At 37.6% G+C, this 25504-nt stretch overlaps 1 protein-coding gene across 4 annotated transcripts in view; it reads left to right on the top strand.

Moving 5' to 3' along the window:
* The window catches only part of NCOR1 (nuclear receptor corepressor 1), a 58669-nt gene that overhangs the window by 8066 nt on the left and 25099 nt on the right, over positions 1-25504 (top strand). For all 4 annotated transcript variants that reach the window (XM_031591607.2, XM_031591608.2, XM_090122400.1 and 1 more), the window contains exons 2-16: positions 4739-4916; positions 6691-6827; positions 8457-8652; positions 9738-9920; positions 10517-10630; positions 13043-13099; positions 13883-13935; positions 14813-14879; positions 15727-15899; positions 16129-16219; positions 16752-16930; positions 17365-17419; positions 18194-18295; positions 24083-24213; positions 24469-24686. In XM_031591607.2, coding sequence (XP_031447467.2) covers positions 4809-4916; positions 6691-6827; positions 8457-8652; positions 9738-9920; positions 10517-10630; positions 13043-13099; positions 13883-13935; positions 14813-14879; positions 15727-15899; positions 16129-16219; positions 16752-16930; positions 17365-17419; positions 18194-18295; positions 24083-24213; positions 24469-24686 — 1864 coding nt within the window. In that variant the 5' untranslated portion in view covers positions 4739-4808. The remainder of the gene's footprint in view (positions 1-4738; positions 4917-6690; positions 6828-8456; positions 8653-9737; positions 9921-10516; positions 10631-13042; positions 13100-13882; positions 13936-14812; positions 14880-15726; positions 15900-16128; positions 16220-16751; positions 16931-17364; positions 17420-18193; positions 18296-24082; positions 24214-24468; positions 24687-25504) is intronic.

Raw genomic sequence — 25504 nt, 5'->3', positions numbered from 1 at the left:
GGTTGCTCAAAAACAAGATGAGGAAAATTCCCCAAGGAATGTGAAATTTAATTAGCAAATGTTGGTTAAGTACTTCAAGATGGCACAAAAATGACTCTGAATGCAGAAGTGTTAGCTTGTTTCGTATGTCTGAAGAAAAATTGAATCTACCCCAGAGGATCAGAGAGTGGTCCTTCCATACCAAGCTGCGAGCAGAGCAGTGAGGAGATGGCTGCCCTTCTCCTGCCCTCCTGACCTTCCCTCTTGTTGCCCTAAACATCTGTCTGGCCACGTGTTGAATGGTTTGAATTGGGGAACTGGCCTGCTAAAAATAGCTATCGTTTTTAACCATGTTTTTCCTAGCAAAGAACTACTTTTCTCTGGGGCAGTGCCACCTTTTGCCCACTTCAGATGCCACAAATCCACGAGCCAAGGCTTGGGGATGTGAGTCTGATTTCTGATTCAGTCATTGACTATTTCGTGGGTACTCTTTGATGATGCCCTGACCTTTCAGTGACTCATTTTCCCATGCGGGCAGTGAGGCTACCACATAGTTCTGCTTCTTTCTGAAGCATTTGGAGACCTGCAGATTTAGAGATACCATTCAAATTAGTACGGCCTCTTAGAACCGACTCTGAAATGACACTGTGAAGTTACACTTGCTCTTGTAATATCCAGTTCTGGATTATTTGTAATTTACTCAATATTCTCTGCATAGGGCGAATGCAAGCGTGAGGCAAAGTTTCAGTAAGAGCTGGGTGAATGAATGTGTTGCCATATCTTTGGATATAAACAATGTTAAATTATTTCCTTGCCTGAAAAGCTTGAATTATCACACTTCCTGAGTGTGGCCTCATAGTTCCTAAAGGTGTCACTTATGTTTCTCAGCTAGGAATCTTTAGATTTAACAGTATCATTTTGGACTTTTTGTGCTGACTTCCCATGTATTTTCAATTTATTTTATATTTTATATATTAATCATGACACTGAGTTTTCCCATCTCTTGGACATTCAGTCTGGGAATGTCACTCCTGGGCTGGGATGCAAGAAGAATGGGCTGGATTATGAAAGTAGAAAACAAGAAATATGTATTTCTTCCCCTTCTGATTGTCAGTGAGACGGACAGTTGGCCAGCATGGATGGTGACTGTGTGGAAGTATTCATGACCTAGCTTTATCTTAGACATTTAAGGCACAATTCCAAAGTCTACAGTGGTTCTTATGAATGTTTTTATGAGCAAGTTCTGAGATTTGCAGAAGGACATGAGAGGAAGGTATGAAAATACTAAGTGAAAAAACATGATTTTGCTATCATTGAGCAGATTTGGAATTTGATTTCCTGTATCAACAGTTTGCCAAGGACGCTAAAAATGAAGGTGAGCAGCTTCTGGCCCAGCGTGGAAGAAGGAACTGGTGGAAGGATCAGAGGCTTGATAACTTGATAACAGTGGGCTTTACAGGAGAATTCTGATTGGATTTGTGTAGACTGGGACGTGGTTTGTCATGAGTAAAGAGAAGATAGAGCAGTGAGGGGAGCATGGATGGAACTGTGCAGTCTGTACACATGGTTATAGTTTGATGCAAAAAAAAGACCATATTTAAATCTAGTTTGAATGTGAGGGACTTGGAGAAGTTAGAGCAGGAGGCTGGCGTTGCCCTCCTTGACCAGAAGATAGGTTGGTGAGGAATAATCCATGCTCTGGACATGTGTAAGCAAATGCTGAAGAGGGAGGCAGATGGGCGGTTGTTGGGTGGTCTGCAGAGAAATAACAGTCAAACTCACGTATGTGCAGCCACAATTCCAGGATTAAGGTAATAAAACAGGGGGAGAGATGCATAACGTTGGTGGTAATTCCACGGGCAAATACCAGCAAGCTCCCACGGCCCAATATAACAGAATGTAAACATGCTCATACTGAGAGATCAGCAGATAAGGTGGGGTCTGCAGGGCATGTAAAGAGGTCAGATAAGGAGAGTGTGCAGGCACACAAAGGTGTTTAATGGGAATGGCAGGTGTAGTGAGCAGGGAATGTTATCCTTAAGTGTCACTTTATGTATCGTGCTACAATGTTGTTTTTGTCATGAATGAAATAAGGTCTTATGCAGGATTCCCATCCTTTGGTTCCCTCTGCACCTTTTCAATGTCACTATGTAACTGTACATCTTCCTCTGCTGTTCCTGCCCTTGGGGGGAGTGGTGCACCCCCACCACTGAAAGCTTCTGCTTTCCTTTTTTCTTTCTTCACTTCTACCTCCCACTGACCTCAATTCTGAGCTATATTGCTGTTTTTGTTGCCTTCTGCTGTTGGCAGATTTTGTTTCATGCTTTTTTTTTTTTTTTTGAGTTGTTGCTACAGAAGTGGTCATACTTCCAGTTCCCAACTGAAAGGCCATTAGACTGCATGTTTTCATATCTCTTGATCTACGAGTTTTATATAGTACATATGGGGCACTTCTGGATTGATGAAGGATGTTCACACTTACGTGCTGTGGCCCCATCCTGCCCTTGGAGCAACAGTTAGGACTTCTCATTGCTCTTGAATGAGTGAATTACTCTTTTTCTCCCCCTGCCCTGGATAAAATTTACTTGTTAGATAAGCGAAGGGGTCTTGGCTGTCTTTACCACCAGTGTCTGAGATTGCTCCCAGTGGATAAGTATGTGGCTTACTAGCCATGGGCAGGTTGGGAAGACTTCAGAACTGACAATTGTAACGCAAACCTAACAACCTGTACACTGAAGTTCTTGTGAATGGAGAAATAGCCTTTACAGCATCATGTAAAGTGAGCCTGAATCGAACTTTCAGCACCTGAGTTAATGATCAACCTGCTGGTTTGTCAGAGCCTAGAGAAAATAAGATGTGACATGACAGAGATGAACTAGAGAGGACCTTGAATCACACAGTACTTGGCCTATGTTCATGCCTTATTTTCAGGTGGCTTTTCTCCTGGTCCTTGTCTGCTTTTCCACATTCTTTGGATCTGCCTATGGCCAACGTGTCAGGGAAAGGGAATAGAGAGTGTTTTTTGATGCTCTCCCAGAACACAGCATGCATTTTTGGCACCCTGCACCCCAGAGTGGACACCCTGCAAATTGAGAAGGTTTTGAAGCGAGTTGACAAGGAACCAAGCAGACTAAGATTATTCAGTGTGGAAAAGATATGGCTAAAGGGAAATGAAAGAATTCTGTGGGATCCCATGTGTGGTGGGGGAAAAAAAAACTAGAAATTAGATGTTTGGTCTGTTCCAATGCCAAAAGCACAGATACCAAACGAAGGTTGCAGGTCCAAAGCAAACAAAAGCTGGTGGTTTCTCATGCAGGATGTCACTGAGCTGTAGAAGTGCAAAGAGTGATTGTGCATGCTGAGAATTTGTACTGCTTCAGCAAACAGCTGGGTGAACCAATGGAAGAGAAAGCTGTTAAGGACTTGTAGACAGAAAGGCTTGAACTCCGGTGGTTTCTTTGATGGAGAGGTGGGAAAAGAAAGTAATCAGGGCAGGAGTGACAAAATACATTAGATAAACTTGAAAATCTGTTTGTATTGCATGCTGTGTCAGATCTTTTCCTAAGCGGATTTTGTCTATTGACTGTTAATGGAAACCACAGTTCAGAAGTATAATTTTATGTTGGTGTTTGTGAAAAGTTGCAGTTGAATGCACTTAAAAATGAAGCCATCTGGTCAGGGAACAGCATTACTTTGTTTGAAGGTCTGCATGTCTGCTGGGCTCCAGACCAGAGGTTGCTACAGGTCTGATAGAATTCTGTATTTACTACTTCAGGTTCCAAGGATTGCCTCTTCTGGGCTGTCAGGAAGAAACAGCTTATGCTTTAAAAAAAAGAAATTCTCTTTTATTCAGGGCTGTAATTCACCTGCATGCAGAAGTGCTCAAAGCACTAATAGGCAGTGTTCATGTTTGGTTGCTGTCTTCTGATCTTCAGCAGATGGTTTAGGCAGATAAAGCTATACACTGCTTTATGGATGCTTGAACTTTGTTAGTGGCCTTTTTTTTCCCCCCCAGTATTTTAATCTTCCTCCTATCAGTATACATTCCACCGTTAATCTGCAGCTAATTTGCAGTAGGGGCAAATTTGTCATTGAATGTCTACTATGCAGGTTTGTTTCAAAGCTTCATAGTACGTTCAGTTGCTAGCATCTCATATGGGACACACTATGTATGCTGTAAACTGAATGAGCTTGTTTTCCTCTGAGTGCTTTTTTTCCTTTTCTGAGAACTACTTCTGTCAAGCTGCTCTTAGGTGGTAATAATATTTTATGGTTTGACTAATGCATTGTGGTTTAATGAACTGTAGGCAGCGCTGAGTCAAGCAGCCCTAAGTCTACCTGAAAGTAGGAAAGAGTTCATAGAATCCAGAAACTGTAGTAGAAACGAAAGTGAACTTCATGTTGAGCTAAAGAAGCTTACTATATATTGTAGGTTCCATCTATGGACTATTATAACCTCTTAACACCTATTTAAGTGACCTACTTTTCTTTAAAATCCTATTAATTCAACTGGTAGCTGGTAAAATGATGTATTCTGACAGTATAATCCTCAAATCTTTGTGTAGACAATGCTGACATACCTGTTTTTGAGCCCATTTAAGACCCGTTAACATGTTTCAGACTAGAGTAACCTATTAAATAAATACATCAGGAAAAAGCTTTTACTGGTAATGGTTGTTTTGCTTAGGTGACTATGGCTGTAATGTATTGTGGGTACATCTGGTACTTCAGTGCTTATCAGTGATCTTTTTTCCTTTAGGCGGTTTCCTAGAAACATGATTGCTTGCTGGTCTTGATCTCACAGCTTTGTGAAGACTTCTTCTCTGATAATGTCAAGTTCAGGCTACCCTCCTAACCAAGGAGCATTCAGCACAGAACAGAGTCGTTACCCTACCCACTCTGTCCAGTACACCTTCCCTAGCACCCGACACCAGCAGGTAAGGAGCCACAAAGGTTACAGTCCTAGCAAGAAATAATTCAGGTATTTGTTGTGTCAAATGGGACTTTTTTTACTGCTGTCATATGAGTTCTTCACATCTGAAAACTGAGCAGTTGCTGATCAGTGTGCTCAGGTAAAGATAACTGGGGAAATCTGTGTACCCATGTTGTTTGTAGCCTTGAAATTTGGCTCTTAAATCAAGGCTGATGGGTCCACCTGTTTGAGTCGATTCCTCTGTGAATGAGGGTCTGACTATGGTGTAACTTCTGGAAAGTATAATCTCTAGTAATCTGGTGCTGTGAATCCTTCTGAAGCATTAACTTGAAAGGATATAATTACCTGTTGATTTATGCCTTGCTGCAATACTGTAGATGAAATTGCTGAAATCTTTGGCTTCAAATTTGGCTCTTTAAAGCTCACTTTTGGCCTGTTCTCCCTCTCCTTCCTCCCAGTTCTTTTTACGCAGACTAAAATTTAAAAATGCTCCATAAAATTTGAAGGAGCCCTAAATAAAACCCTAGACAGTATTTTGGCTTGACAGCATTTCCTGCAGTATTTAACATTTATGAATCTCCTAAAACTAACAAAACGCTTTTTAAAAATTTGGCCTGTCTTAAAATACCTTGTCTTCTTTTTTAGTGTTGAAAAATCAAAAGTAAAATAATTTTGAAGTGGCAAATGAAATGTTTTCCCTGCTGAGGAGAACTGTTGCTCGTATTATTTAGACAAATAAATGTCTTCCCTGCCTCTCTTTTATTTATTTATATATATTTCTTTAGAAATCTGAATTTTGTAATCCTGTATCTTTATCATGGAGAATTAATATTAAATTCCTGTTCTTATCAGTTTCTCCTAGCTTGAATAAATTCACTGTGGATTGTTTTCATAAACTTTTGGTTTAGCTTTGCTTCAATTCAGTAATGTTTAGTCATTGTACTAAATTTGGCCAATGCAAGTGTTGCTGAGTCCATATGCATTGATGGGAGGAATTTTCCAAGAATCTGCAAATAACTTGTCTCTAGTCACTGTGCATTTAATATGAATGCAGAGTTCTGGCTGTAACAGATCTCTGGAGAGGATGGACTTGTGGGGCATTGGTGAGTGCTGAATTTATATGGGAAATTTCCTTTTAGGCCCAGGAGAGTTCCCAGAGGGCAAAAAATACATAAGGAGCATTGGGTTACATTTGCTCCAAGCTGATGCTGTGCTTGACAAAATCTGTGTTCATGCTGGAGAATGTGAATCTAAAATGTACCAATTTGTTTTACCCCAAACCTTTTCTGAAGCATCTGTAAAAGTGCTTCCAGCCAGCTGTGCTCTGCTTACCAGAAGTAGGGGAATGGATTTCTAAGGATCTTTGACTTGCTCATTTCTCCTGAGCATGTGCTCTGTCACTGTAGACTTGCTGTGGAATTGTAGGTTGTGGAGGACTGCCTGTTGCCTCAAGGACAGCTCAGGTTTTCCTTATTTTAATGAAAGTCTCCTCCCACTACAGATAATTTGGATCTGTTTTGCTCTGCTCTTGTGTTTAGAAAAGGAAATTCAAAATCTGAAGCTTTTTGGTTTTCTCCTTTATTTTCAAATTGTGTGTTCATTTAAAGTTGAGAACTGCCCTTTATATATAAACTTTTTGAACTCAGTAAGGCTTTGGTGATCTGGTCTTGATCTGTTTTTAATGGTTAGAGAAATGATTGCTCTATAACACCGAACACTTCTCATCCTGTCTTTTCTGCCTTTTGTATTCATTAACATCTGAAGTGTGTTTCCTTTAGGAATTTGCAGTTCCCGATTATCGCTCGTCTCACCTGGAAGTCAGTCAGGCAACCCAACTCTTGCAACAGCAGCAGCAACAGCAGCAGCTTCGGCGTCGGCCTTCTTTGCTTTCAGAATTTCACCCAGGCTCTGACAGGTTAGGATTCTCTTTTTGACTTATGTGAAGAGGAATCTTTTATGTCTCTCCTTTCTGTGAAGTGAGTTGTAATTTCTGGATAGAAACATTTTGAGCCCGAGTACATGACTTTATTCATCAGTGCTCCACTGCTGAGCAGTTGTGGTCTCCTGTGTTTGAGTGTTGTAGGTCTGCCTGGTTTTCATCTGCTGTGTAATTCCTTAGTTCCTTTGCTTTAATTACATTTGCTTCACAGACAGGAAGTAACAATCTGCTGCACCCTCCCTACAGAAAGCTCCTAGGATACAGCTGCATATTGCAAGCTTCTAAAGCTTTAGGCTAAAAGCATGCAAAATATCATCTTTGACTTTGTGAAATCAAATTATCCAGAATAACAAATGCAAGAATCATTAACAGCGTGAGTATTACTAGTTGTATTTCCTAGATTACAGTGGGAATAAATTCTTAGGTTTGCATATTCAACAGATGGTATTTGTGTGCCTGGGTAAGAAATAAACAATGGAGCTAATTGGGTATCTGAGTTGCAGAAATTGTAGAACACCAAACTGTGGCACAAAAATGGGACTAAAGTATGCTGCTTTTGGCAAGAGACTTGACAGCTTCTTATCATTTGTGTTAAGTACCCTTTCTGTTGGTCTGGTGTAACATTTCTGTGTGTGTAAATGCATGGAAATGATCTGGGTCCGGTAGGTTATCTGAGGACAGCTATAGTGAGCAGATACAGTGAATCATGTATTGTCCATTTAGTGTCAGATTGGCAATATCCTCTTAGTAAAATAGGTTACTTTACAATCAATATTGATGAATGTTCAATCATTAATATTATATAGAGATGATGGGCTCAAGGAAAAGTTTTTAGTAGATATCAGACCAGAGAGAAATGAATTGGGTTGTAGAAAATTGGCAGGATTATGTATGTGTTTAAAGGAGAAGTTACTGTATGGTCTGTGCACGTATTAGCATGATGACGTAGAAGTCTAAGCAGATCTTATTGGTTGTAACAGTCTTCTTTCTTGGCCTTTTAGTCCATGTTACTGCTAGGAGTAATTTCACACGCTGTATTAATTTTAGCAGTTTATTTTGGTTATATCACAGAAACGTAAATTCATAGAACGGCTTGGATTGCAAGGGACCTTTAAGATCCCTGGTTCCATCTGTGTTTTAATAGCATTTGACTGTAGATCAAATTCCACATAGGCTCATGGTTCATTTCAAGCATTCTGTGTATGTTTTAAATGATTTGATTGCAAAAATGAAATAATGGAGCTGTTGTAGCCATCTGTGCTCTGTCGAATATAGTGCTATCTTTATCTCATGGATTTTTTATGTTTATAATTTGAATCAAAGCTTTGGTTTGAACAATATCATTGTAGCAGCGGTTTCTTTATGTGGTTGCAATGCTAGGAATGCATTTAAACAGCATCTTTTAAGATTCAGCTCTTTTTCAATGGATTTTAACTATTATATTTTTGAAGACTGCACTTAAAAATGTTTTTCTGCTTTACCGTTCAGAAAGAGTTCTGCTAAATCATGTTTCCTGTACATTTGCTAAGGGTGGAGGAACAAAAAAACACATTTCTTGCATAAAAATGCATATTTTAATAGTTTATAATCTCTTCTATGTACTAGGCCTCAGGAAAGGAGAACTGGATATGAACAACAGTTTCATCCAGGTCCATCTCAGACAGATCATGATTCACTGGAATCTAAGCGACCACGTCTTGAACAAGTTTCTGATTCCCATTTTCAGCGTGTCAGTGCTGCTACTGTCTTGCCTTTAGTACATCCTCTGCAGGAAGGGTTGAGATCTGCAGATATTAAAAAGGTAAAGGCATTTTCTCTCATAATACTGAAGGTGAAAATTGTGTGTCATGGTGAGCTCAGGTTTCTAAGCTCCTATCATTAAAGAAAGCATTTAGCACATGGATTCAGATTTTAAAGTAGAATATTTGTCTTGCACTGTCTTTACCATTCGTTTTATCAAGTAAGTAAAGCTATCTGGGAAGTAAAGTAAAATTATGATAGCACGTCATCTCTTAGTAACTTGCTGGGCTGCATAGCAAAGATAAGATCAAAGGGGGCTGGAGAAACAGAATTAAGACCTGCAGTGTTAGCATGCTTGTATGTTACTGAATTTTTATCCAGGTACTACACGTAGAAATCTACTGTCTCAGTTTAGAAATACATCCCAGTGTTATCTTGAGAAATGGCATTCAGGCACAATCTTTTGGTTGGATTGGCTTGAGTGGGAGATGCATTTACTGAGTTACCATTTGCCAGCTAAGCAGTTGCAGAGCATCATTTCTGAGAATGCAAATAAAATCAAGGTGCAACAGTATTGACATATTTCAGTATGTTCCACGTTCTAATGTTTTTTGGAAACACATAGGAAAAAAAAAATGATGAAAAAGCAAAGCCAAATGACTTGTGACCTGTCCTTTCAAAGCATCTCCACACATAACTCCAGATGTACTCCTCTCTGATCACAGTTATGTTCAAGTGCATTTTCATCAGTATATGTGCAGAGTATTGAGGGTTGTCTCTTAAGTAACCCTACCTTTCAAAATAGAAGTTACTATTTATATTTATGAAGATGTATTTTTAGAAGGGAAATGTTTTGATCTTATTTTCAATTCATGATAAAAATAATTAGCATCATGCTTCCATATTTAAAGATGGATTTTGAAATTGTAGTAACATAAATGAGCTGTCAGTTAATTCTAAGATAATTAGAGCACTGATAATCTGAAATCTTAAACTTTATCTCTGCTGAAGAGCTACCTAAGCTATAAATAACTGGAAGTTCTTGTTTAATTCATGCATGCTAGTTTAGTTACTGAACACTCATTTACATGTTAGTAATATGACTGACTTTTCTCAATTCTGCTCCACCTCCTGTCCCAATGAAAGGACCCAGGTTTTGGAGGAAAGCATGAGGGACCATCTTCTCCAATTTCTGGTCAACCGTGTGGGGAGGACCAGAATGCTTCACCTTCAAAGCTGTCAAAGGAAGAATTGATACAGAGCATGGACCGCGTGGATCGTGAGATTGCGAAGGTTGAACAGCAAATCCTTAAACTGAAGAAAAAGCAAGTGAGCATAGCAGACACTGCTGTTATTATCTGCTAGTGCAAAATATGTGGGAAAACTACTTCTGTTGTGTTAGTGGTGACTGTAATTTCAGCTTTAAAGAACGACCACTGGTTAAGGGGATGGCTATCATCTTTCTTCTTTCATAGTTGTGAAAGTGGAGAATCTCTTGCACGCCTTTTTAAAAAAATAAGAAAGTAGTAATAATGTCACTTAGAAGTTTTTCTGTCTTGTAGATATCTATGGGGATAATGTCTTCTGTGAGAAGACAGGTTTGGTGTAACTGTTCTCTGAAGTTATTGTTCTTGCTTAAAGTTAAATATTTGATAAAATATATGATGCTGCAGTTGCTTTAAGTGTCAAGCTGAAACAAGTCTGATTCAGTGCAGGTGAATCTTGTAAACAACCCAGTTTACTGATAGCTCGGAGTGGTCGTTACTATCCCTATGGACATTGAAACCATTTCATTCATAGTTAGTTAAAATGAGGAATAACAGACAGTGCAAACTGTTGATCAGATGCATATTTTATCTCTGGTGACTAATTACTGTAAGGGTAACATGGTGCGGATGGCTGATTTTCTTTCTTTGGTTTCTTAGCAACAACTCGAAGAAGAAGCTGCTAAACCACCAGAGCCAGAGAGGCCTGTCTCCCCTCCTCCAGTGGAACAGAAGCACCGCAGTATTGTCCAAATTATTTATGATGAAAATCGGGTAAGCATGTTTTTCAGTTGACTGAGTGTAATTGTGAGTTTTAACAAGTTTACTGAAAGCCATTAATTCACTCCTCTGGGGCAGTTTTTACTATTTTTATTTTATCGATTTTGTCCTTGCCCTCCTTTTTTATTATTTACTTCTTTACATGAAAAACTCTTGCACAAAATCTTTGTTCTTGCTGGTGAGATCCTTATTCTATCTTATAAACAGTGTACTGAAAATACATTGATGGCTGTCTCCCTAGAACTGTGTGTTGATGTGTGTGTATGTGTACATCTATGTATATTTTTATTTATGTGAATGTATACATGCCCACATACATATGTGTGTATGTATCCATTTATGGAATTTGTTTTGAATTCTTTTCTCCTTGCTAAATACCAGTGAGTTTGGATGAAGACCTGTCATTTAAATTAGCTGAAGGGAAAAAAAAAAAACAAAACTGCATATGTTCTAAGATTCTGTACTTTCTTTTAAAACTCTGTTTTCTTACACTTAAAATTGGGATAAATGAACAAATATAAGAAGTATCCAAGTGAATTTTGAGTTTGTTTTGTATAATGGATGAGTAAAGTACAGGAGCTCAGTGGTGTCAGCAGTGGTAGCAAAGTGCTTCCTGACCTTTTCCTTCTGGTAGTTTGCAACTGGGGTGTTGGATATCTGTTGTTTCTGAAAGTGCCAAGTGTTCCAAGCTTATGTGACTGGTAGACTTTTGTTTAACGTTTAATTACCCAATTTTATTTTGTAATTCAGAGGAATAGCTAGCTTCTCTCAGAGTAGAGTATTTTTGAAAATTTGAGATGGTAAAACACGAAACAAACAGCACAATACTAGATCATACATAGTAGTACTATGCCCTCCGTGTTCTTGTTCTCCCTTTCACCTAGTTTGTCTCTGAAATTTGTTGTGTTTACTTAGTAGAGGAGGACAGTTATTATGTTACACAGACTGATAGAACCAATGTACAGCAATCACTTAACTACCGATTATGAAACAGTTCTGCTGTTTTAAGTCTCTTTCACAGTAATGTAATTAAAAAGCATTAAAACCATATAATCACCTTAGAAAACTTTCTTAAGTTGACTTTAGTGATGGGTAGATGGCAAAACTAGGTCATATTTGAAGATGCCTCAGTGGGCTGCTGTGCAGCTCTCTTCCTTTGCTAGCCTTGGTTGTTGGTGGCTTAGGAGGGTCTTGAAGTTACTGTTGCTTTCCCATGTTGTGTGTATCAGTAAGTGGGAGGAAATACATTTCTCTGAGTGAGACAGAGTAGTGTGTCAGTGTGGTGGTGTGTTAGCCACTTCTGTTCTTGTAACTCTCCATGTAGTAACATCTATAGCAGGGGAAGTACCAAGCCTGATACATTTGAGTCCACTTAGCAGTTGGTTTGAGCTCTTGTTATCAGGCATTACTTGTACTGTAGAATGGCAATGTCATTGAGACTTAATATAAATCCAATGTGTCAGTAATCACTATATTATTTTAAATGGTCATTAATGAAACATTAATCCATTCATGTATGCAGTACTTCATTGGTATCTTCTACAGTTGTAATAGCAGGACAGTCCCCTTGGCAGCTTTCATCTTAAAAGCATGCATTATGGGATAATTACTTATAATATTCAAATACAGTTGGCTAAATTTTGGTTGAAGTAATAGGGCTAGAGTTCAGTTTTATGTTTTTTTTCAAACCAAACAAACCATTTTAGCAGGGTTATGCTGTAATATTGCCTTGGTGTATAATTATTGTGTCCAGCTGTGAGTTCCAAAGAACATCTCAAGATTTAAATTACATGTGAAATTAGAACTTAGCAGAACTCTTTCTAATAATAACTACTTTGTGGATTAGTTATCCTACATTTTTCTTTGCAGGCATCTGCTTTTAGGGCTAGTGCATGCAACTATTAGTGGGAAAGAAGCAAATGTGAATTAGTCTTCTGGATCTTTTCAGACAGCCTTGTCTTCTGACAGAAGGCTTTGGGAAATTGTACTGGCTTGAAATGAATTTATGAAAGCCAACTGTGTTATCCAGTGCTGCCTCCTTTAGGTCTGGAGTTACTCTGGGGTCCTTGCCTAGCTTAAGGGAAAGATGATCTTTGGCATGATCTTTGGTATGCACGTGTTGGTTGACTTTGCAGTTGAAGAAGTTTTGTCCTTAATTCAGAAATATACTCTTATTTTTCTGAACACCTTTCCACACTTTTGAGTTGAGAGAGCACAGCAGTAACTGCAAAATTCAGGTAGAGGCTTCTTGATTCACTGAGGCAGCGCTGCAGAAGTAGGTGAAGGAGGATGTGCTCAGATGGGTCTACCAGCTGGACTGAGTGAAAGTTCAGAGACACTTCTCACACCTGAACTACAGAGGACTTTCTGAGACCATATTAAAAAAAAAAAAAATCTTGTTTACAGAAAAAAGCAGAAGAAGCTCACAAGATTTTTGAAGGTCTTGGTCCCAAAGTTGAACTGGTAAGTGGTCTGTTTTTGTTCTGTTTACTGTGTTGCCAGTGTAGCTTTCACATCTGTAATTCTGCTGTGGTAAACATGTTGTTCTGTGTTCACATATAAAAGAACATTATAGGGTGATTTAATCTTTTGGTTTGGGGAGGGAAAGGGTGGGACTTCTTTTTGCTTTTCACTTGGTGCCTGATATTTTATATAAGTTTGGAAATCCTGTGCCTGTCTTATTTATCAGGCAAAAAATTGTTTGAATATCTCAGGTATTTAGTAGTGGAATTGGTAGTGTAGCTATTTGAGAGTGTAGATTAAACATATGTTGTTCTGTTGTCTTCCTGAAATTGCAAGCAATGCATTTTAAAAGCATATTTCAAGTAAAAGTTGTCTTCAGTCTGATATTCATCTTTAATTCTCAAGAAAGCAATTAATCTTCTGGAGTCTTTATTTTAACAAGAATATGTTAATATGTGTTTAAATACACTCGTGGTTTAGGGCTTGAGTGAACTGGATGTGTAAGTATGACTTTAAAATAGATTTGAATCAGAGGTCAGGGTTGAAATAGAACTGCACTGTGAAATGCTGTTATATACGTAAATAGTTATAGTGATCTAATTTAAAGTAATAAAATCTATGCTGTAACTGTTGAGTATCTTAAATTTGTCACTTCGGGTTGCTGCATCTTAGAATGAATACGCTGTGAGCAGAATATTTGAATACAGGTAAATGTATTCCATATACTTAAAAATTACATGCACTTAAAAGTACTAAGTTTATCTTTCTAATCCAAAATTGTAGCCACTTTACAACCAACCATCAGACACAAAAGTCTACCATGAAAACATCAAAACGTGAGTGCTTTAAAATCTTCTTGTTGTGCTTTTTAAATGGTCTGGACTTAAAGATTCAAATTTTTAATTGCTGCTATTTCCAAATACGCCATGTATACTTTAACATTTACATCCTTCCAGCCCATGTACCCTTCAGACTTCTATGTTGTAGAACAATGGTGCAAGGAATTAGCTGTATTTACTGCAGGCAATGGCAAACAGTAACTTTGCATTGTAGATTAAAGAGAAAAATAAGTCATAAAACATATTTTTCTTTAAGTTGGTAGCACTGGTATTTTTCAAAGTCTGAAAAATCACGTCTGACCTAGATGTGCCTTGTCAACTTTTCCCAAAGGTTCTTGTTTCAAAGAACTGTTTCAAAAGTTACAGCTGTCACAAAGTGGCAGGAGTCCTGACTTTGTTATTTATTCATTGATTTCATCCTGTACTTGTTTCATGTGAGGGCTGTGAGAGTAGAGTTGCTGCTTGCTATGTTTACTTGCTGGGGCAAGCAAAAATCACCTACCTGAAATAAGCTGGTTGTCTTCTGGCAATTTTTTACGGTTTTTAGGATTGAATTGCAAATATGCATTTTTTTCTTTTTTTCCAAGGCCCAAAATCTTTTCCAAACTTGCTTACTTTAGTATCTCTGGGAGAGCACCCAGCTTGAAACTGGGAGCTTTCATGTCTCTCTCAGGCAATCTTCAAGATTATTTTCTCTCAGATAAAATACAGTGTAAATTAAGTGATTGTTTCATCAGGAATTTTCCCAGTTTTTCTACCTCTGAAAATATTCTTTGTAGCGACAATCTGACATCTATAATGCACATGGAGTTGGTTGGGTAACTTTCAAATTCTTGTATTGTATGTGGTTCACATTTCAAATTTTGTTTTTCAGAAACCAGGTGATGAGGAAAAAGCTAATACTGTTTTTTAAAAGAAGAAATCATGCAAGGAAACAACGGGTAATACTATCGTGTTCTTGTAAAAAGAGGATGTTGTCAGTTTTTTATCTAAATCCTTGGTGTAATTTATCCATTGTGTCATGTAAATTCAATTGACTAGAAAAATGTCTTTAATTTTCTATCAAGTTATTTGAAAAGAAACTGCCAGTTTGTAGCTGCTATTTGCTAATTATTTAACTGAAAACCATCCTAAAATGCAATAAGGAAAATATTGTGGATTTTTTTGTTTGTCTGTTTGTTTTTGTTTTGCTTTTTTCCCTCTTCTTCTTTCCATTCTGCTCTTAGAGTATGAATGGAAAAAAGTCAGTGAAGAATCCTGAACTGTTTTGCCTGGCCTCTCTCTTCACCTTTCTTATATAGTAGCTATAGGATCTGAAAGGAAAAGAGCAGATCTGATTCTGAAATATGACAGAATTTTTAATCAAATGTTTGCATGTTAAACACTGGTATTAACCTTGAGTAATGTTATAGCAAGCAGCATGTGAAGTTGTTTTGGATGATATCCAAAAGGGCATTTCTGTTATTAAGTTTAGCAAAAGTTTAAATATAAAAAAACCCTGAGTCCATTCTGTTAACTAAAAGCATGGTTCCTGGAGATGTGAGATTTCTAGAAAGGACTGCAGTTATGTAGTGTCATTGTGATGTATAAGAAAGAGAACTAGTGTATCTTTCTCCAGTCTAAGTTCTGAGGTCCATTCTGTTGAAAACAGTTGTATGTCATTTTCAAAATGGAAAGCCAGTGCTGCAGGAAGAATTCCTCTTAGTTCCTAGAGCATACCCAGTCTAGGGATACTGATCACTTCATGTATTTCTGTTTAGTTCAACCTTTGCTTTTGGAATTTAACAGGAACAGAAAATCTGCCAACGTTATGATCAGCTGATGGAAGCATGGGAGAAAAAAGTTGACAGGATAGAAAATAATCCACGCAGGAAAGCTAAGGAGAGCAAAACAAGAGAGTACTATGAGAAACAATTTCCAGAAATCCGGAAGCAAAGAGAGCAGCAAGAACGATTTCAGAGGTATAAATGTGGATTTGGAACATTCTTGTAAAGCATCTCTTAGAACTTAGTTTTTAGAATTATTTATAATGAAATTGTTTTTGCTTACTAGTTATTTTATAGAGTAATTCATATTAGTGTGTCTTAATGTACAAAGTAAAACATTATTTTGTTCTATAATTAAGTGCATTGTTCACTGTGTTTCATGGCATTGAGCACAAATTCTTCTTCTCTTTACTCCTAATTCTAGAGTTGGTCAAAGAGGGGCTGGACTTTCAGCAACTATTGCTAGAAGCGAGCATGAGATTTCTGAAATCATTGATGGGCTTTCTGAGCAGGAGGTGAGGCTATTATGTATGCATTGCTATATGACTATGCAAATGAAAGGTCTCTTTCAGAGGGTTTTTTTTTTTTTTTAATTGGAAGAGAAACATTTTGGGGTGCTGGTTTGGGAGAGTCTATGCAAGCTTTGGCTTAGAACAAATCTGAGAAATACTTTTCTTTTAAGGATTGTGTTTCCTAATTGTACCCATCCTAGACTTACTCATTTGTCCATTTCAGGCATGTTATAAGCTATTTTTTTCACAGTTGTAAGAGACATATGAAAAGTCATCCATTCTAAAGCCCTGTACCATTTCAGTTTTTTGTGGTGAGACACTATCTCCTTTTCCTTTAGCTGACTGTGTAAATGTCACTGTTCCAATGAACAACTTTTAGAAGAGTTAAGAAGGCAACAGAAAGATGTTTCCAATTATCTGTGAATGTCTACTGTGCTGGAGCTTCTATGAATTGTGTAAATAGAGAAATGTAAACATTAATAACAACTTTTTTTTTTTTGCATTTTTTACTTTTTCTTTTATTCTTTACCTGTAGAATAATGAAAAACAAATGCGTCAGCTCTCAGTCATTCCTCCCATGATGTTTGATGCAGAACAGAGAAGAGTGAAGTTTATTAATATGAATGGTCTGATGGAGGATCCCATGAAAGTTTATAAAGACAGACAATTCATGAATGTCTGGACGGACCATGAGAAAGAGATTTTTAAAGAAAAGTAATGGGCTTTCTTATCTCTTCTTTTTATTACATTGCTGATGACAGCTAAACACCTAACTCATGAGTTAAACTGGAAAAACTGAAGTTTTTGTGAAGTATTTGATAACTTAGTTGGGTGAAAGAAACACTGCAAGAAGTTTTAGACTGCTCTGTATGTCTTTCAATTGTGTCCAGTTTGGCTGTACACCAGAAATTATTTTTAAAACACTTCAGTTTTTTGAGAAGGTGAAAATTAGAAGAGTATGTATATGATCTCATTATGATAGTTAGTAGCTTTGTTCTAAGTTGAACAATTTGAAAACTAAACTTTTTAGACTAATTTCAGTTATAGAAACCAAGAGTTTGCTGATGGTGCAGATTGTTTAGAAGACTGCTTTGTTTATTTGATATGTATTATGATGTTAAACTTAAATAATTTCTGATTTGTAAAAGGTTTGTCCAACATCCCAAGAACTTTGGTCTAATTGCTTCCTACCTGGAACGAAAGGTAAGACCTTTTTGAATACATGTAGAGTCTAGGGTGGGATCCCTAATTTTCCAAATGTAAGTTGTTTATTCCAGCATTATTTTATCATCTTGGGAAAAATTGCAATTCTGAAAAGTTACTGCTTTGACAGGATTTTGTAGTGTTGAACAGTTACACAATCAGCACAAGCAAGCATCTAAGAAAAGTTAGTGAAATGACACTATTGATAGCAGTAAAAGTAGATGACACTTTAATTAGTTTTGATTTACTTTGCTTTTGAAGCTGAGAAGCTGCTTTAGTGATGTAAATCTTCAAGTAAGGGTATAATTTGATCTGCTGTGCCACTGTGCTAACTCTAAGAAACCTTGCCTCCACAGTTCAGGTCAGTGAGATCCTACTGCTGACTGAATTAGTCTTTAGAACTGACTTTGCAGAGATCATGTAAGAAGTAATGGAGAATTATGATTTGTTGAGACATAAGGATCTTGATTACTTGATTATTATAAACAGAGGCTTTCACAAATTTGCAGGCTGACTGGTATACACTAAATTGTGCAAATTGGGGTAGCTGAGGGATGTTATAAATATGAGACTTGTATTTAGCACTGTGTAATCTTATGCATGGCTATATTGTTACATTTGTGCATGAATTTACTTTCCTACTGATGTAACTATCAAATCTAGTAGCTTGTAGTCTAGGGGATGAGTATTTTTAAGTGTTGGAGGAAATTAAGTAGTTACAATGTGGGGGTTTTCTTGCAGGTATAAAAACTTTTTTTTCCTTTTCCATTTTAGAATGTTCCTGACTGTGTACTCTATTATTACTTGACTAAGAAAAATGAAAACTATAAAGCCCTTGTGCGAAGGAATTATGGTAAACGCAGAGGAAGAAATCAGGTATCTGACATTGATATCTCACTTGAATATTGTTTTATTGTTTCATATTTATAGCTATATTGATATCCTATACAGAAGGCATGAGGTGGAAAAAAAAAAAGTCCTTTTTCATCAGTTCATTCTTACCTCCCTTTGAAATCAAGAAATCCTGTCATTAAAGGTTTTTTGGTTAGTACTTAATTCTGTGCAGTATCTTCTTCCTCTGCACGTTTGTGACTGTCTTTTTCATTTTTATTTTTATTTTTAAATGACAACTCGTTTTATTTGAGGGCCCTTCCATAGACATGGAGGTCAAATCCATAATTATTAAATTCCATGGTGGAGCCAACAGAAATAAGGTTTCACATGTGACTTGCAGTGGAAAACATATAATCACTTTGTAATGTCAGTGCTTGTCAAAAAGCAGAAATTAGTAGTGATAGTTTCTTGGTGGTCAGGCTCAAAGTCAAACTGGAACTTAATAGCAAGAAGAAAGAGACAAATTTAATGTATGCAAATTAAAAATTCTACTGATTCGGGAATAATTCACTTGGAAGTCTTGGAAATCTTTGGAAGGGTTTCCAAGGGGAAAGAACAGCATATTATGAAGAATATATATGTTTGTTAGGCTACTGGGTTTAATGTGGATATTAGGAAAACAAAAATGCTGAGACTTGTTTAGAAAAAGGGAGCAATGCTGTATATTCACTGTCATCCTGTTTTGATTTTCCTTTGCATCTAACAGCATTCTGAAAATAGAATAAAAGAGTAACGAGGTTAGGAAAGAAGGTCATACATGTACATATCCTCTTATCTAATAATAAGTCCCAGTAACTGTAATGCAACTGCAGCTGACAAATTGATCCTGTTGGCTAAAAACAGTATTCTGTGCTTCTATGGTTCTGTTGCATTTAAGCCTTTTAACATATTGTTTGATATTCTGACAGAAGAGACTGTGCCAACAAGGACTGATTTCTCTGTACCCCCACAAATTATGGATTGATGGGAGAAAATAATTTCATTATGTAAAGGACTTGGCAGTTAGCCCAGGTAGAAGCTCTGACTATGGTAGTGGTTGGAAATAAATGAAATATGTGCTGTGTTTTACCAGAACTTACGTTAGACTTCTTTGGTTTAATAATAAGAAAAATGTATTTCTGTGTGACTACTGATGGCAAAAATTCAATTAAGATTGTATAGAAATACAAAGATAGATGAAAATACAAAGAAGATGAAAATAAATGAGGTTTGTCCACAATTTGCTGTAAGAACCAAACACACATAATGCTGCTGTTTTAAGTGGTTTAGTTTTAGAGTTCAGTATAAAATGAGTTTGGCATGGTGATAGTAAGTACACATATGTTAAGTGATGTCTTTGCCATACGGTGTTCTCTTGCAGCTGTAATAAGAGGTGAGGAGACATAACTGGTTCCATCTGTATCACAGCATAACTTTAAGTTGTGAAGTATTCAGAAGATCACAACTGTGTTTAAATTTCTTTCAGCATTGCTGCATTTTAGAATATCAAAACTGGTAGAACTCAAAATTTGAACAGGTTTCTCCATCCATAAATTACTTTCCTTGAATAAAGCGTATAACCTAGAAAGATTTGAATTACAGTCTTGTACAAAAGTGCGTACATAGATTTGTGACCTTAGCTAAAAGGAAAATGAAGGTGCTCTTGCCTGGCTTTGTGACTTTTTCCTATGAATACCATGTATATGCAAGTTGCAGTACATATGTGAGTTGGAGCATTGGAGCTGCTGAAGTTGGTTTTTGGACTCAGATTAATCGCTCTTAGATCCACAACTGTTAAAATTCTTATTTGCTAGTTGTTGTTCCACAATAAATACAACAGCAGATCAGTGGACAGCTGCTGCATGGACTTAAGGTGAGCTCTGCAGTAAGGATACAGATAAGTGTCAGACTTTACAGACCTGATGACTGCTATAGCATACTTGTAAAGACAAAGAAATACTATGAACGTGCCAAATGTGAACATTTTTTACTGTTTGGGAGCGTTACAAGTTAATGTTTAGTAACACTGAAGTAAGGAGTCATATTTCTAGTTCTTAATTTTATTGGTGATTAATTAGTGACATCTATGTAAACTAGTTAAAGAGGACTTGAGAGTGTTGAAGTGCCTTGCTTGCCAGGACTCTTCCTTACGGCTGCAGACTGTAATTAATTCCCCCTGTCCCTCCCTCACCCCAGCTTTGTTTGAAGCTGATCTTTCTCCTATCTCTGAGTGGCAACCTGAAACTTCCTTGCTGATTGGCAAACACAAGGTGTGAAGATTTATGGTGTGCTCTGAGATATGCTTATGCCAATAACAGGTGCTTCAGCTTAAGCTCTTCAGGGTTCATATATTTTTATAAAGTAGAAGGCAAGGAAATAGAATGTTGCAGTGAAGAATGTATTAATCATGGTAACAATGTTGAAATCATTGAGAACTTCAGTGAGTACAGCTTGACTCAAATTTCAATGGAGGCTTATATTTACAGAAGTTGATTGCTAGGTTAAGGCATATAAAGTTAAGAGATGTAAAGCTTACTGGATTTTGATATACATTTGTCCTTGAATAGGCTTAGAAGGATCTTGTTATAAAATGCTGCCTGTCTGTCCCAGAATGCTCACAGAGGCAAGGAAGGTGGTGTGCCTTAAACCAAATGTGAATTATAAAACAAAGTGCAGACCTTTAACGTAGTATTAAAAGGAAGTGTGGCTGTAAGAGCGAAGCCTGACTGTATGTTTTTGTCTGTTTGGGAGTTGTATTCTAAGTTTTGTTTCAGGAGGGAAAAACAGCTGCCCACAGATGGTTTGAGGGTTGTTGTTTTGCAAGCTGGGAGTTGATGGAGCGAAGAAGTCAACATTTTTGCACTAGTTTCATTACAGATAATTCCTTAAATAGCTCATTGAAAGGAGGCTCTGAGTAAAGCTTCTCACTGACATTCAGCAGCAAAGCAGCAGCCGGGCTGTGATTCCATGGCTGCCTGCTCAGCAGTGTCTGCAGGCTGTGCTTTGCAGCAGGTGGCCCAGCCCAGTGACCTGACTAGACAGAAATTCGCTGTGCTCCTGCAGCCGCCAATCAGCCGAGCTGCCTGGATCGCCTCGCGTGACCCCGGTGAGATTAGAAGGTTGTATGTGAGATGGGCAACTCTTCTGCGGGCAGCTTAAGTGGCAGAATGACACAATTTCCTGGAATAAACATGTTGCTGGGTCAGGCAGCTGCTGCTCGAGAGCCGTGTGATGTCGGTGCTGTTGGGGGTTTTGTCCTTTTGAATCTTATCCTGAACTAAAGCCCGTCCCCTTCTCTGGATAGTAAAAGTTTTAATCAACAGATGAATGTGCAGGTACGTCGCTGACTGAGGCTTCAGCTGTTTGAAGGTTTGTGTTTAACCTGCCCTTGACCTATCGATTATGCATGTTAAAAAAAAAATTATGATATTAACCAAATGGCAAAAAGAGCAGAGGGTTTTCAGCAACTGTTTTGGGATTAGCTTAAATGTAAAATACAGAAGTTTTCTTCTGAAAATGCAGATTTTAACTCCTCATTTTCAAGGCTGCTCTGTGTAGAGCAGTAGAAATAATTTACATTAGTACATGTCTCTGACATCTTCTGTGAAGGTTTTGGATCACCAAGAAACGCTAGTATCTTAGGTGCTACTAATTTGCAGGATAATAATGGTTAGTGTTTGGGGTTTCTGCTCCAATTCACGTTATTAAAATGTCAAAAACAAGCCCTTTTTCTTGACTATTTCCAACTTCAGCTTTGCTGATGAAACAGTGACACCTGCTGCTATGCTTACAAGAAGGTTCTTCAGTAAAAAAGCTTATTTTGAGGAATATTTCAGTGGGCTATGAATTATTGAATGGCTACTTCTAAACCAGCTGTCTTCTAGATCCCCGTCCTTGACTTTCTATGGATTTCCCAGTGTATGTTTGGCATTTATGTGAAAGGTAGCCCCATATAAAATTAGCCGTATGTAAATACTACACCTACTTTGCTTTTTAAAGTAGTTTTGCAGAATGTAACACCCAGCAAGGACCAGCTCTGTTCTGCACAACACAAATGTGAGTGGAAAGCCTCCTCAGTGCGGTGGTTCTTTGGCATCGGGGTTTCTGGCTGAGGTGGTTTGTTTAACCCATTCAAGTTCCTTCGGTGTGAATTCCTGCTGATGGTTCCCTCTGTGCGGCTATTTCTGAATCCCCTCTCCTTGTATGTATTGTAGTTTCTTATGAAAGCATTTAAACTGTAAGCATTTATTTACGTTATGTTATGAAAACGTGTGTTTTCAGAGAGGAGAAATAACTTTTTTTAATTCTCCCCTCTCCTCTCCTCACCTTTGCCTGGAGTTGTTCCTCCTCTAACTCGTCTGCAATCTGAAGCTGGTTATTTTCCCAGTTTTGATGTATCATGCCTAATACAGCAGGCTTGGATTTTCTTGTGGCACTTGGAGGATCACCTTGTTTTAGATAAGGTTCAGCATGAATATCTGGATGCAGTGTTAAGCTCTGAATACTCTTGTGGACTTGCTGGCTTTTGAGGCCCATCAGGAGAACTCACTCACTTGCCATTGGTTGCATGTAGGGATTCTGTGAATTTTGAGAGTGGGTTACGTGATTTATTTTGTGGCAGCCAACTGCTGCTTGATGTTTTAATCTGGAGAGGAAGGAATTTCCAACATTGACGAATTTCTGCCTTCATGACTTGCTTGAGAAGCATAAGATGTGTTTGTCATGTGCAGGATGAACACTGGATGGCAAAAAGCAATATTGAGGCTCTTCTTCATGCTTAACAAGACTTGTGACCTGTGTGGCAAAGCTGAGCACTGCTGAACTGAGGAGCATTTTATCTGGCTAGCAGTCAGTGGTTTAAAAAGGATCCAGAAGGAAGTGTTCTTCACTAATGCTAATAAATACTTACCAGCTTTACTTTCTATCTTGACCAGTTCAGGTCAGAAAAGCTGAGGTCTTCAGAGTGCTGAGAAGCAACGTACTGGAAGGACAGCAATGCTAAAACTTGAGGAAGGTTCTTCAGTAGCCATGTTTAATGTATTTTCCTTAACATATTATTTTTCTGTATGAGCATTTCTTATTTTCTTTTTGCTTTCTTAGAACATTGGGGGATATTTGGCTTGCTTAATGCTAGCCTATAGCTAACGAATGAATCAGACAGGGAATACCAAGGTATTTTTTTGTGTGTGTGACAAGTAATAGCAGAAACAATGCCACGTATTCTCGTCACACTTCTGAGACTTTTTGAAAATAAAATTTTTACTTTCTAGCACTGGTAAAATTCCATGTGATCATATAAAGTAACAGGCATTTCTTCCATTAATTCCTGTTTTGAACTGCATTATGTCTTCTGGAAAGTTTAAATCAAATTTATGTGCTTTCTAAAATGAGATTTTCCCACGTAGCAGTCATCTGGATTCACTCTGAACGAGTGAGTGTCCCTTAATGCATAAACAGTATTTTGTGCTGTTCTCTGTAGAGCAGTAACAGGTAATGGTAATTACCTTTTTCTTTTGTCAGTACTTAAGTGCTTGCAGAGCTATTATCTCAACACGTATAGCATTTAAAAAAATAATCTGAACTGTAATTTTCCATCTACACAACATAAATTCACTAGAAACAAATCTAAATTCCTGACCCAGTTTTACTGTTATACTGACAGATGTGTGGTGATTATAGCTTAAAATATAATTTGCAAATAGGGTAACATCAGCATTTGTGGTGCTCTGAGCTTCTGTTCCTTTGTGTGTAAGTTGTTGTTTAAAACATGTAAATTCTGTTTTATTTCAGCAACAAATTGCTCGTCCTTCTCAAGAGGAAAAAGTAGAAGAAAAGGTAGAAGAGGAAAAAGCAGAAAAAGCAGACAAAAAAGACGAGGAAAAGAAAGATGAGGAGGAAAAGGATGAGAAGGAGGAATCTAAGTAAGTATATGTACAGAAAACGTACTTAATCTAGATTGCAGTAACTTTTATGCAGTTTTTTTTATAGAGGACAGATAAGGTTCAGCATGAATCAGTCCAACAGTGACATCTTGTTCCTGTTTAGTTCTTATTCGTCAACCAGGATAGTTTAAAGAAAAAACAAATTAATCTAGTCAGACTGTCCATAATGGCAATCTGAATGAGTGTAAATAATAACTTTATTTATATATATTATTTTTTTAAAACTATTCTCAGAGAGAATACCAAAGAAAAGGACAAAACTGAAGTTGCCACAGAGGAAACGGAGGAAAGGGAGCAGGCCACTCCTAGGGGCCGAAAAACTGCCAATAGCCAAGGTCGTCGTAAGGGCAGAATCACCAGATCAATGACAAATGAAGCTGCACAAGCAAATGCTGCTGCAGCTGCAGCCACTGAAGAGCCACCACCGCCTCTTCCACCCCCACCAGAACCTTGTGAGTAGCATTGATAGGACACTTGGGGACCCATCTGTGGTCATGCTCATCACTTACATATGAGCGTGTTCTATACGTGGAGTACGCTTTGGGATTTGTTTGTTTAGTATTACATCTTTGTTCTTAGGCCTGCTTATAATGTTATGTTCATTTGTTACTGTTAAATTTCGTAAATGCAACAGTATTCGGATGACTCTTAAAACCACAAGTGGTAGGAGTCAATTAAGATTTTGCATTAACTACTTTTTCTGTTTTTCAGAGTTATTGGTGAATGCATGCAGATCCTTTGGCAGAGATTGACTTACAGGCTGTAGCTCATAGAATTTATTGTTGAATAAATAAGTAGACTTGATATTTGAGTGTATTGGGGAGTTTCATAATCTGAAATAAATCCCAGCAAGTTGTTTTTGTTATCATTTCTGCATTAGATGGCAAGAGAATTCTTTAAAATAGAAATGTTACTCCCTTGGCATGTTAGAAAAGAGTACACTAACTCTAGCTGCATTTCTGACATAGTTTGTGGTGGTGCAGAAATACTGGCAAATAGAATGCTTTGTGACAGGTCAGTTATTAGACAGGTTGGTGTGGCTTGCTTTTATTTTTTTTCTTCACTGCTGTGCTGTGGCAAACATCAGTCTTAGCTCTCCAGCTGGGTAGTAGTGGCAGCTGCTCTTACAGAATTTGTAACAACTTTTTCTGTTGCTCAGATTTTCTTCACATCCTAACAGAGTAGGCAAATGAGTTCTTTAGCTGTAAATATCAGTGACTGTGATAAACACTTTTTCTCAGTTGACAATTCTTTTTTTTTTTGTCAACTG

Source organism: Phasianus colchicus, chromosome 21 (genome assembly GCF_987193195.1).
Source record: "Phasianus colchicus chromosome 21, bPhaCol1.hap1.1, whole genome shotgun sequence".
Classification (NCBI taxonomy): domain Eukaryota; kingdom Metazoa; phylum Chordata; class Aves; order Galliformes; family Phasianidae; genus Phasianus; species Phasianus colchicus.
This window is presented reverse-complemented; position numbering and strand designations above follow the sequence as displayed.